General features: G+C 42.4%; 1 protein-coding gene across 1 annotated transcript in view; it reads left to right on the forward strand.

The window, feature by feature from the left end:
- The first annotated feature begins 445 nt into the window (after positions 1-445).
- Positions 446-12,987, forward strand: part of LOC122552185 (epoxide hydrolase 4-like) — a 36,279-nt gene continuing 23,737 nt past the window's right edge. Inside the window, exons 1-2 of the mRNA XM_043694776.2 lie at positions 446-705; positions 11,288-11,373. Of these exons, the coding sequence (XP_043550711.1) occupies positions 463-705; positions 11,288-11,373 (329 nt within the window). The 5' untranslated portion in view covers positions 446-462. The remainder of the gene's footprint in view (positions 706-11,287; positions 11,374-12,987) is intronic.

Raw genomic sequence — 12,987 nt, forward strand, 5'->3', positions numbered from 1 at the left:
TTTGTATTCTCCTGTCCAACACTGGTGTCTCTAACCCTTCAATATAGGAGTTGCAATGTCACATTGTGTCTGTGCAGGACATCAGTAAGGCCACTTTTGGATACTGTGTACACTTTTGGTCTCCCTTCTGCAGGAAAGATGTTAAACTTGAGAGGATGCAGTAAAGATTTGCAAAAATGTTGTTTCCTTATGCTGGTTGGTTTGCTGTGCCTTTCAGCCTCTTGCCTGCTCTCCTGCTGAAGGAGCAGCGCTTAAAAAGCTAGTGCTTTAAAATTAAACCTGTTGGACTATAACCTCGTGCCCTTGAATTATTTTTTGACCTCCTGACGAAAGGCTTAAGCACGCACTCCAGTACCTGCACGGCACGCACCCAGCGCTGATTGGCTGTCATATCTGTCAATCAGCACAGACAACCTAACGTGCAGGCGCAGGGGCGGCAAAGTGGCCGCGAGCACGGCCAAGATGGCGAAGCTGGCGTCACGTTTTCTGGTGCTGCCCAGCCGTGTGGCGCTAGCTGCCGCCGCCGCCACCTACTGGATCGCAGTCTACACGCTGACGACCCTGGCCGGCGGCTTATTCCTTCTGCGTATGGCCTGGGTGGTCATCAGGAGGCGAGGTCGGGCCTTCGAATGGCGGCGCCGGGAGCGTCCGCCGGCCTGCCTCAGCGATCCGTCTCTGGGGGTTCACTGCTTCGTCCGAGTGAAGGTATCGTCCGCGGCCGCGGAGGCAGTTGGTTCACGTGCCGCATTTGAAACCCGTTTCAGTTAAAGCACCGGCCCATTTTGGGTTTGCGCTTGCGTATGATCCACGTGGCCTTCTGGGACTTGTAGTGCACCCGAATATCTCACATGCGCACTCATCCCGGGCTGCCATTTTCCGCTGACAATGTGTTGCTGGAAAAGCGCAGCAGGTCAGGCAGCATCCAAGGAGCAGGAGAATCGACGTTTTTCGGTTCCGCTGACCTTGCAAACAGATGTAGACCATTCTATCCATCGAGGCTGCATCTGCCCTTCAGACGATGATAGCTGATCGCCCGTTTGTACCATCTTCCTATTCCAAGTCATCTAGTATCCACATATTATTTTGATCACTTGCTTTCCTGTGCTCAGTTATTTGAGTTGCCCATACCAACCCCCCCCCCCCCCCCCCCCATTAAGATCCAGACAGGTTCACGATCCGTAGGGGAAGGAAGGGGTTATTCAGGAAGGCCGACTGTCACATACAGCCACGATCCTGTTGAATGATTGTGCAGACTTGAGGGGCTGAAAGGCCTGCACTACTTTCTATTTTTTATGGTCTGTGACTGTGCCTCAACTCTCCCCAACACCACCCACCACTTAACAGACCCAGACCCAAGTTTTCCAAAGCAGGAACCGGCAACCTGAGACAGCGGTGACTGCTATCCCCTTGTCAACTCCACCCTTGCTGTCTTACAGGTGCATTGAAGTACTGTGGCCTTATCAAGCTTCAGGCCATAGTAACGTTTATGACACAGAAAGAAGCCATTCAAACTGAGTACAACTGTGCCTAAGTCCCAAAGAATTCTAATCAGACCTTCCAGCATCTGGACCATGGCCTTGCATATTATAACACTTGAGATGCACATCCAGCTACCTATTAAACTAGTTCAAAGTTACACCTGTATCATCAAACTGGGTAGTGAACTTCAGTCAGACCATCTAGGTTAGAAATGTTTTTCCTCATATGCCCTGTCATCCTACACTCAACCATTTGTTTACATGCATTTGGAAAAGCAAGGATTGATTGGGGATAGTCAACATAGGATTCAGGGGAAATAGCCAATTGAGTACTAAATTGGCTTGAAGGTAGGAGGCAGAGGGTGGCGGTGGAGGGTTGTTTTCTTTCGGCTGGAGATGTGTGACCAGTGGTGTGCCACAAAGTCCACTGCTTTTTGTCATTTGTATAAATGATTTGGATGTGAACATAGGAGGTATGGTTAGTAAGTTTGAGATGACAGCAGAATAGGCTGTGTAGTGGAGAATGAAGAAGATTATCTCAGTACAATAGGACCTTAATCAGATGAGCCAATGGGCTGAGGAGTGGCAGATGAAGTTTAATTAAGATAAATGTGAGATGTTTCATTTTGGAAAAGCAAACCAGGACATTACTTATACAGTTAATGAAACACCCCCTGGGAAGTATTGCCAAACAATGAGACCTAGGGATACAGTTACAGTGTTCTTTGAAAGCAGAGTTGGACAGGCTGGTGTAGAAGGTGTTTAACATGCTTGCCTTCATTGATCAGAACATTAAGTATAGGAGCTGGGCTGTAATGTTGTGACTATGTGGGACATTGGTGAGGCCACTTTTGTGTACAGTTCTGATGACCTTTTTGTGGAAAGGATGTTGTTAAACTTGAGACGGTGAAGAAAAGATTTACAAGGATGTTGCCAGGACTGAAGGGTTTGAGCTACAGGGAAAGGCTGGATCTTTTTTCCTGGAGCATCGGAGACTGAGGGGTGACCTTATAGAAGTTTATAAAATCATAAGGGGCATGGATAGGGTGAATAGCCAAGGTCGTTTTCCTAGGGTGAGGGAGTCCAAACCCACAGGATGGATGTTTAAGATGAGAGGAGAAAGATTTAAAGAGGACCTGAGGGGTAACATTTTCACACAGAGCATAGTGCTTGTATGGAATGAGCTGCCCAAGGAAGTGATGGAGGCAGATACAGTTACAACATTTAAAAGGCATCACAATGGGTATATGAATAGGGAAATTTTAGAAGATATGTGCCAAATGCTGACAAATGGACTAGGTCAGATTGGGTTATCTGGTTGATGTGGATGAGCTGGACTGAAGGGTCTGTTTCCATGCTGACTGATTCTATGACTCTATAATCGCCTGCATACCACCATTTTCTTAAGGACAGCTAGGGATGGGTACAAACTGCTGGCCTAGCCAGTGTCACATGTCTCCCAGGAACGAATAAAATTATACTGAAAAATGAACTCGATTCTTTAACGTTCTGCTCCAAAGATTTACCTTGTACACAATCCAGGATTTTAAGCCACAAAGCATTAACTCTAATTAGTATTATCTGGTATATATGTAAATTGAAGAAACCCATTATTGCAATAATAACTGAGTACATTATTTATATAATATCCTGCATTACCACAGTTTGGTGGCATATAAACAACTTCCACCAATATTTTCCTGGAGTGTCGGAGGCTGAGGGATGGCCTTATAACATTTTTAACATAAAAAGAAGCATAGATAGGATGAATAGCTAAGGTCTTTTTCCCAGGGTAGTGGAGTCCAAAACTAGAGGGCATGCGTTTAAGGTGAAAGGGGAAAGATTTAAAAGGGACCTAAGGGGCAAGTGTTTCATGCAGATGGTGGTGAGTGTATGGAATGAGCTGCCAGAGGAAGTGGTGGAGGCTGGTACAATTACAACATTTAAAAGGCATCTGGATGGGTACATGAATAGTTTCATTGAATATGATTCTTCACCTCGACCCATTGATCTAAGATCCTCACTCATGAATGTACTTATCTGTCCCATATTAATAACACTAACCCACCTCATTATCCCTTTCACCTATCCCTCTTAAATGATGAATCTCCCTGAATATTCAGTTCCTAGGCCTAGTCAACCTGTAACCATGCCTCTGCAATGGCAATTAAATCATATTCATTTATGTTATTTTACCTAAAATCTTCTATCTTTTTGTGACTGCTCTGTGCATTTATATAGAGTGCCTTTAACGTTATCTTCATAACATTATTCTGCATTCTGATCCTATTAACTGTTTGCCTTGTTTTGTCTGCCTTCCAATTTCACTTACAACTTCTCTACGACTTGCTACTAAGTTTTGTTTCCCTCCAATCTGAACTCGCTCTTCGATTCCCATCCACCTAATTTAGTTTACATCTTCCTAACAACCCCAGTAAATTCCCTGTAAAGATGACAGTCCCAGTTTTGTCCATCTTGTACAGTTCTCATTGCCTCAAATATGTCCCAATGTCTTATTCTGATTTGCTCCCTTCTGTATCAATTCTTCAGACATGTGTTCAATTGGCCAATCTTCCCATTGTTATTTTCAGTAGTGTGTGGTACTGGGAGTAATCTTGTGATTCTACTTGACTATTTGTTTCCCAAGTCCATTAAATCTGCTTTCAGAACTTCATCTGTCGTCTTACCTACATCATTGGCTTTTTTGTGGACACCATCTTTGGCTATTCATCCTCCACAAAAAAAGAATTATCATAGAATCCTGAGTGTGGAAGCAGACCATTCAGCCCATCAGGTCCACACTGAAGAGAATCCCACTCAGACCCACCCCCCTACCCTACCCCTGTAACCCTGCATTTGTGTGGTGATCACCTGTACCCCCTTTGCCTATACACTCCTAATATGTAGTGTGGATACTTCTTGAAGCACACTATTCATTAAATTCTCTTACATGAGCACTAGAGTGATTCTAACAGCCCCTTGAATTCCAAAACCCGGAGCTGAAGTTTTTTTCAGTGAGTGATACTTCCCACACGTATTAGTTAAGAATAATGTTGCTATTTTCAGGACTTCACACTTATCAGAGGTGACATTCGAGCAAGCTGCTTGCCATGTATTAACCTTCCAACCATAGAGGATATCTTACCAGTTCCTCACCAATCAGCTTCTTCCCCATATCAAAGTACAACCCAAATGCTGGAAACAGAGAAAGAAAAGCTACCTGCCTCTAACACTGTCACGAAACTTACAACTTCAGGCTGTTCAGCTGCACTCTTTGCAAGTTGCAATCAGACTCTTGTCTTAAATGTCTGAACAGATTAAGTTAAAATAATTATGACGCAGGTTTGCATAGGTGAGACTTGAACCCAGATCTCTTGACCCAGACTACCACTATACCAGAAGAGCTCTCGGACCCTGTACTAGACTCACTGCGGCAGTCAGCTCTGCTGCAACGATGTAAACCAGATGAATTTCGTCACATACTTAACTAATATTAACTTCTCTTCAAAAGAGAGCTTTTTTATCCTAGCCTGAAGAAACTTAAATTTGAATAATAATTTTTTGTTCACTGATATAAGAATTGATTTTTCAAAAAATTTATTCTTAAGGTTTCTTCATTCACCAAATTCCCTGCTTCACTCTGTTTCTTGCACTGCACAATCAATGGTGAGTGATTAATAGACTGTGATGAAAGATGCATGTATGTCTTTTCTGTGAATGGCATTTTTTTAACAATAGTTCAAAAATATGTTTGGTTTAGTGACCTATGATTACAGTTATGTTCCTGGGAGGAAATATGTATTCTAACTAGAGTCATAGAGCCATACAGCATGGAAACAGATCCTTTGGTCTAACCCGTCCATGTCGAACATAATCCCAAACTAACTATTCCCACCTGCCTGCTCTTGTCCCATATCCTTCTAAACCTTTCCTCTTCATTTATCCATCCAAATGTCTTTTAAATGTTGTAATTGTACACGCATCCACCACTTCCTCAGGAAGTTCATTCCACATGCGAACCACCTTCTCAGTAAAAAAAAAAGTCTCACGTCTTTTTTAAATCTCTCTCTTCTCACCTTAAAAATGTGCCCCCTAGTCTTAAATTTTCCCATCTTATAGAAAAGGCAACTAGCATCAACTCTTTCTATATCTCTCATTACTGTGTAAACTTCTATCAGGTTACCTCTCAACCTCATGCCCTCCAGTGAAAAATGACCCAGCCTAAAGTCATAGAGATGTACAGCATGGAAACAGATCCTTCGGTTCAACCTGTCCATGCCGACCAGATATCCCAACCCAATCTAGTCCCACCTGCCAGCACCTGGCCCATATCCCTCCAAACCCTTCCTATTCATATACCCATCCAAATGCCTCTTAAATGTTGCAATTGTACCAGCCTCCATCACATCCTCTGGCAGCTCATTCCATACACGTACCACCCTCTGCGTGAAAAAAGTTCCCCTTAGGTCTCTTATATATCTTTCCCCTCTCACCCTAAACCTATGCCCTCTAGTTCTGGACTCCCCGACCCCAGGGAACAGACTTTGTCTATTTATCCTATCCATGCCCCTCATAATTTTGTAAACCTCTATAAGGTCACCCCTTAGCCTCCGACGCTCCAGGGAAAATAGCCCCAGCCTGTTCAGCCTCTCCCTGTAGCTCAGATTCTCCAACCCTGGCAACATCCTTGTAAATCTTTTCTGAACCCTTTCAAGTTTCACATCTCTCTGATAGGAAGGAGAATTGCACGCAATATTCCAACAGTGGCCTAACCAATGTCCTGTACAGCTGCAACATGACCTCCCAACTCCTGTACTCAATACTCTGACCAATAAAGGAAAGCATACCCAACGCCGCCTTCACTAACCTATCTACCTGCGATTCCACTTTCAAGGAGCTATGAACCTGCACTCGAAGGTCTCTTTGTTCAGCAACACTCCCCTTGGACCTTACCATTCAGTGTCTAAGTCCTGCTAAGATTTGCTTTCCCAAAATGCAGCACCTCTCATTTATCTGAATTAAACTCCATCTGCCACTTCTCAGCCCATTGGCCCATCTGGTCCAGATCCTGTTGTAATCTGAGGTAACCATCTTCGCTGTCCACTACAATTTTGGTGTCTTCTGCAAACTTACTAACTGTACCTGTTATGCTCTCATCCAAATCATTTATGTAAATGACAAAAAATAGAGGGCCCAGCACTGATCCTTGTGGCACTCCACTGGTCATAGGCCTCCAGTCTGAAAAACAACCCTCCACTACCACCCTCTGTCTTCTACCTTTGAGCCAGTTCTGTATCCAAATGGCTAGTTCTCCCTGTATTCCATGAGATCTAACCTTGCTAATCAGTCTCCCATGGGGATCCTTGTCAAACGCCTTACTGAAGTCCATATAGATCACATCTACTGCTCTGCCCTCATCAATCATCTTTGTTACTTCCTCAAAGAACTCAAATCAAGTTTGTGAGACATGATTTCCCCCGCACAAAGCCATGTTGACTATCCCGAATCAGTCCTTGCCTTTCCAAATACATGTACATCGTGTCCCTCAGGATTCCCTCCAACAACTTGCCCACCACCGAGGTCAGGCTCACTGGTCTATAGTTCCCTGGCTTGTCTTTACCACCCTTCTTAAACAGTGGCACCACGTTTGCCTACCTCCAGTCTTCCGGCACCTCACCTGTGACTATCGATGATACAAATATCTCAGCAAGAGGCCCAGCAATCACTTCTCTAGCTTCCCACAGAGTTCTCGGGTACACCTGATCAGGTTCCGGAGATTTATCCACCTTTAACCGTTTCAAGACATCTAGCACTTTCTCCTCTGTAATCTGGGCATTTTGCAAGATGTTACCATCTATTTCCCTACAGTCTGTATCTTCCATATCCTTTTCCACAGTAAATACTGATGCAAAATATTCATCTCGTATCTCCCCTATTCAGCCTTTCTTTATAACTCAAACCTTTCATACCTGGCAACATCCTGGTACATATTTTCTGAACCCTCTCCAGCTTGATAATATCCTCCCTATTACTGGGTGACCAGAACCTCACCAATGGATAAAGTGGTTATATTGTTGAGTTTTTGGCTGGCATTACAAACAGGCCAGAAAGCCATTGAGTTTAGTTTTGACTTCAGAATGGATGATTCAAGATCTAAGTTCAGAAGGACGGAGTTCAGTTCAGAAAGCTGATCAGTTTCTCATCGTATTGGAATCAAGTCAGTTCAGGGGAACCATTTGTGCTAGCTGAAGTGTTTATTGTGGAGTCACCAACCTGAATAACTTGTATAGAAGTCTTCGAGTTATGAGGACTGAGAAAATTTATACAATTAAACTTGGAAAGGAATTGAAAAAATGAACTGATTTAGCAGTCCAACAAAGAGGAACTGGAAAGCATCCGTTCAGTGAAGATTTGAAATCTGAGATAGAAGTGATATTTCTCTGAAACTGAATGTCTATTATAGATAGTATTGGGAAATAGGTTTCATATCAACTGCAAAAATGCATATGGTTGATCAAGTCAGGTTTCATTCTGGGATCTCACTTGACTATGGTAGGGGTTATGACATATGATCAGGGGAAGCTAGGTAGTCCATTGCTGCCTCTTTTAAAGAGCAATCTGGTTTTCCCCATTCTGTTGTCTCTACTCTTTCCCCATAAATATAATTTTTAATTCACTTTTGAATTGTATATCTAATTCTTGTGAATTATTTTTATTTTCTAATTTGGTTACATGAAATGGGCAACAAAGCCATCATTTAGGTAGGCATTCTTAATTGCCTTTGATTAGTTGGCAATGAGCCACCTTCTTGATTTGCTGCAGCTGCTGTAATACGGTGATGTAATGCTAATATAGTGCAGTCAGGAGGAAAGCATTGGGAGATGATTCCTTGGAGTTACTACTGAATAAAACAGGCAATAGTATTTAGTCAATAGTGCATTTAATAATTTCTTACAGTAAAAGTGTTAAAATGTAAAATCTTACATTATCATTCATCTAGTAACTGCAAGTTAGCATCTTTTTATTAAAAATTAAAGGTCTCTACAAAGATCATAACTTTTAAGTTCTAGAGTTCCACAATACATCTCTCCACGTCCCATGACCTCTTTCCCATCCTTTAAGACACTCCTCAAAGTCTACATCTTTGATCAAGCTATTTGTCATTTGCTTGAATATCTTTTTATGAAGCTTGGAGTCAAGCTTGGGTTGTTAATACTCCAGTGAAGCCCCTTGGGACATTTTACTTTGCTAAAGTTGCTATGTGAATGCATATTATATATTAATGATCTGGATGAAGGGACTGGGGGCATTCTAGCGAAGTTTGCCGATGATACAAAGTTAGGCGGACAGGCAGGTAGTGGGGAGGCTGCAGAAGGATCTAGACAGTTTGGAGGAGTGGTCCAGGAAATGGTTGATGGAATTCAATGTGAGCAAATGCGAGGTCTTGCACTTTGGGGGAAAAAGAATAGAAGCATGGATTACTTTCTAAACGGTGAGAAAATTCGTCAAGCCAAAGTGCTAGTTGAGGATTCTCTAAAGGTAAACATGCAGGTTAAGTCCGTGATTAAGAAAGCGAATGCAATGTTGTCAATTATCTCAAGAGGTTTGGAATATAAAAGCACTGTTGTGCTACTGAGACTTTATAAAGCTCTGGTTAGGCCCCATTTGGAGTACTGTGTTCAGTTTTGGTCCCCACACCTCAGGAAGGACATACTGGCACTGGACCGTGTCCAGCGGAGATTCACATGGATGATCCCTGGAATGGTAGGTCTAACATATGAGGGACGGCTGAGGATCCTGGGATTGTATTCATTGGAGTTTAGAAGATTAAGGGGAGATCTAATAGAAACTTACAAGATAATACATGGCTTTGAGAGGGTGGACGCTAGGAAATTGTTTCCGTTAGGTGAGGAGACTAGGACCCGTGGACACAACCTTAGAATTAGAGGGGGTAAATTCAGAACAGAAATGCGGAGACATTTCTTCAGCCAGAGAGTGGTGGGCCTGTGGAATTCATTGCCAGAGTGCAGTGGAGGCTGGGACGCTAAATGTCTTCAAGGCAGAAATTGATAAATTCTTGATGTCACAAGGAATTAAGGGCTACGGGGAGAATGCGGGTAAGTGGAGTTGAAATGCCCATCAGCCATGATTGAATGGCAGAGTGGACTCGATGGGCTGAATGGCCTTACTTCCGCTCCTATGCCTTATGGTCTTATATTATTGATGTTCTAATCTAAAAAGAAGCAGTTAAGTTTTTTTTAGATTTCCTCAGACAGGCAGCGTCCTAATGGATTAAAAACAGAAAATGCTGGAATTATTTAACATGGTATACACATCGTTTGTGGAGAGAGAAAAATAGGGTTTCAGGTTGTGACCTGTGATGCTAGTGGATCTGCACTAAGCCCTCTTTAAAGCACACCATATTTCCTGCAGTGTGGTATGCAACACTACACAGAACTCAAATCATATGAGAGATTCATTTCGGTTCAATGTTACCAAGTTGTCTTCATGTTCTGAGCCTCTTGAGGGGGGCACAGTGGCACTGTTAGTAATGCTGTCTAACAGCGCTACGGACTCTGATTTGATTTGAACCTTGTGTGACTGTCTGTGGAGTTGGCATGTTCTCTGTGTCTGCATGGACTTCAGTCGGGTACTCTGGTTTTCTCCCACAGTCCAGAGGTGTGCAGGTTAAGTGGACTGGCCATGCTAAATTGTCCTGTGGTGTCCAGGGATGTGTACGTTAGGTGGATTACCAATGGTAAACGCAGGATTACAGGGATAAGGGCGTTTTGGTAGGATGCTGTTCAGAGAGTCAGTACCTCTCGCCACTGTCTGCATTATAGGGATTCTATGATTCCAGAAAGTCTTGAAGCTTATTATTAACTTTATAAATGTGGGCTTGTACTAATTCAGTTGGCTAAAGTGTGGAGCAGAATAGCATCAGCAGTGTAAATTCACTGGAGTGATGTCCCCCTCTCTCTGAGAAGGATGGCTATAATCCTTTCTAGGCTATGGCGAATGTAACACGGAAGTTGCATCTTCAAATCCTTCTGCTTTCTCTCAGTGCGGAGACCATTTCCAGGGTATTTATTTTGTATGCCTGATAATCTATAACATTTTCTGTAATTAGGAAACATGGTAGCAAATCTGTGCAAAGCAAACTCTCATGAAACAGCAACGGTCAAGGGATAAAAATTAGCCAAGACAATAAGCCGAACTCCTCTTCTCACTTTCCAAGCACTGCAAGGAATGTTTCCCAATCACCTGAGAGAGCAAAAGGTGACATTCATGATAGAATTGCAGCATGGTGGTTCAGTGGTTAACACTGCTGCCTCACAGCACCAGAGTCCCAGGTTCAATTCCAGCCTTGGGTGACTGTGTGGAGTTTGCACGTTCTCCCCGTGTCTGCGTGGGTTTCCTCCCACTGTCCAAAGATGTGCAGGTCAGGTGAATTGGCCATGCTAAATTACCCATACTGCCCAGGGATGTGCAGGTTACGGTGAATTGTCCATAGTATTACTTGCATTAGTCAAAGGGAAATGGGTCTGGGTGCATTACTCTTCGGATGGTTGGTGTGGACTGTTTGGGCCGAAGGGCCTGTTTCCACACTATAGCGAATCTAATCTAATCTATTTTTAATCTTTGGTTATGGGAATTATCTTATTTACCTTGAGAGATAATTTGAATGGTCACAGAAGTCAATCTTTGAAAACATTTGTAGTGGTTCTGTAGTGAAAGCTGCATCCTGAGGTAGTCTTTGATCTGTGTTCTTACTGTGTCTTTCTCTGCCTCTTTCTCTCTTTCTCTAGGATTCAGGGCTGCGGTTTCATTATGTAGAAGCTGGCGAGAGGAACAAGCATTTGATGTTGCTACTCCATGGCTTTCCTGAGTTTTGGTAAAGACTTCAATTTTTTTTTTATTTAACAATTTCTTTCCTGTCAGGTAAACATAAAAATCTCATGGCATTATTCATGAAGGAGTTGTGCTCAGTGTCCTAGCCAGTATTTATTCCTTAACCAACATCACAAAGCTGTTTATCAGATCCTTGTCACCTTGCAATTTGTGGGAAATCTATAGCTACTTTATTTCCTACAATAGTAACTACCCTTCACAGGTACTTGCCTGTAAAGTGCTTTTGGATATCCTGGGATTATGAAGGGTGCTACATACTTTCTACCTCCTCCTGCCTTGGGCCCATATTCAAGAATATGTTGAGTTCCATTCTCATTTACGTTACCATATGAGATTATTACAAATTGATATGTTGTTCGCTATCAGCTATGGTATGGTTCCTTAATGGTAGATTAATCTATTGCAATTCCAACTGATAGTAATACGAGACAAGTCAAGTTCACTTCCCAAAGTGAAACCTGGTTTGATAGACCATAAGTTTTATAATTGTAATTAGGTTTTCCTGGTGGTCAGTCACTGAACATATTCACAAGAGGCCACCAGTAATCTTTTAACAAAAGAACGTCAAAGTTTTTAAACACAAAGGAAACCTAAGAAAAAATACGTAAGCACTGATTTGAAACAGTCTTATTACAAGCATCAAAAATAAAGATTTAACCCTTTTACTTCAACAGAAATCTTACAGATTTTCAAATCTCGCATTTCATATTAAACTCCTTCTTTAGTTAGCACACAGTACTTGGTTTCTTTCCAGCAAACATCTGTATTCACTTACCTTTTTTAGATAATACATCTTCATGAGATCCTTAAACTGCTAACACAGCTCAGTCAAACATGAGTTTCTTAAATTCTTCTTCCATGGCTTTATGTTTCTGATGTTTCTTATAGTGATATTAAACCACTCAGGACTTCTTTTCAGCTCAAATTAGCCTTGGCTGCCAAAGACCTGTTCTTTCTGACAGAAACCGGCTCATTGCCTAACCTAGATGGTTTTCTTCTTCTAAAAGGAAGCTTTCTCTCTCTGTCTCCCTGTGGTACAGGACATTTTGTTGCGAGGCAACAGCTCTTTTTCTTTTTCTCTTATACCTTTGTTTTCTTAAAGCACTATTCACCACATGGACTTACTTAAAAGCTTCATTTAAATGTATGTGAATACATTTCCGATGCACTGGAACCACCCACTGAACTAAAAAATGTAAGTAAGCACAAACCCACACAATAAAGAAATGCAAATCAAACTTCAAGTTCCACGTGATTCTATCCACATTCGAACTCAAGTTTCCAAATAATGTCAGGAATGTTTATTATATTAGAGATGCAGAAATTCACCAAGGCTGCTCAAACAGCACCTCCAAACCCATTACCATTTCCTTGTAAAAGGACAAGGGCAGCAGATACCCGGGAACACCTTCAATCCGGCCACCATTCTGACATGGAAATATATCACCATTCCTTCAATGTCGCTGAGTCAAAATCCAGGAACTCCACCCGAACAGCATTGTGGGTCTACCTACAGCAAATGGACTGCAGTAGTTCAAGATGACAGTGTGGCATCACCTTCTCAAGAGCAACGAGGGAAAGGTATTAAAAGCTGGCC

Source organism: Chiloscyllium plagiosum, unplaced genomic scaffold, assembly GCF_037043375.1.
Source record: "Chiloscyllium plagiosum isolate Xiang-an unplaced genomic scaffold, Cpla_swu_hap1 HiC_scaffold_45, whole genome shotgun sequence".
Lineage (NCBI taxonomy): Eukaryota > Metazoa > Chordata > Chondrichthyes > Orectolobiformes > Hemiscylliidae > Chiloscyllium > Chiloscyllium plagiosum.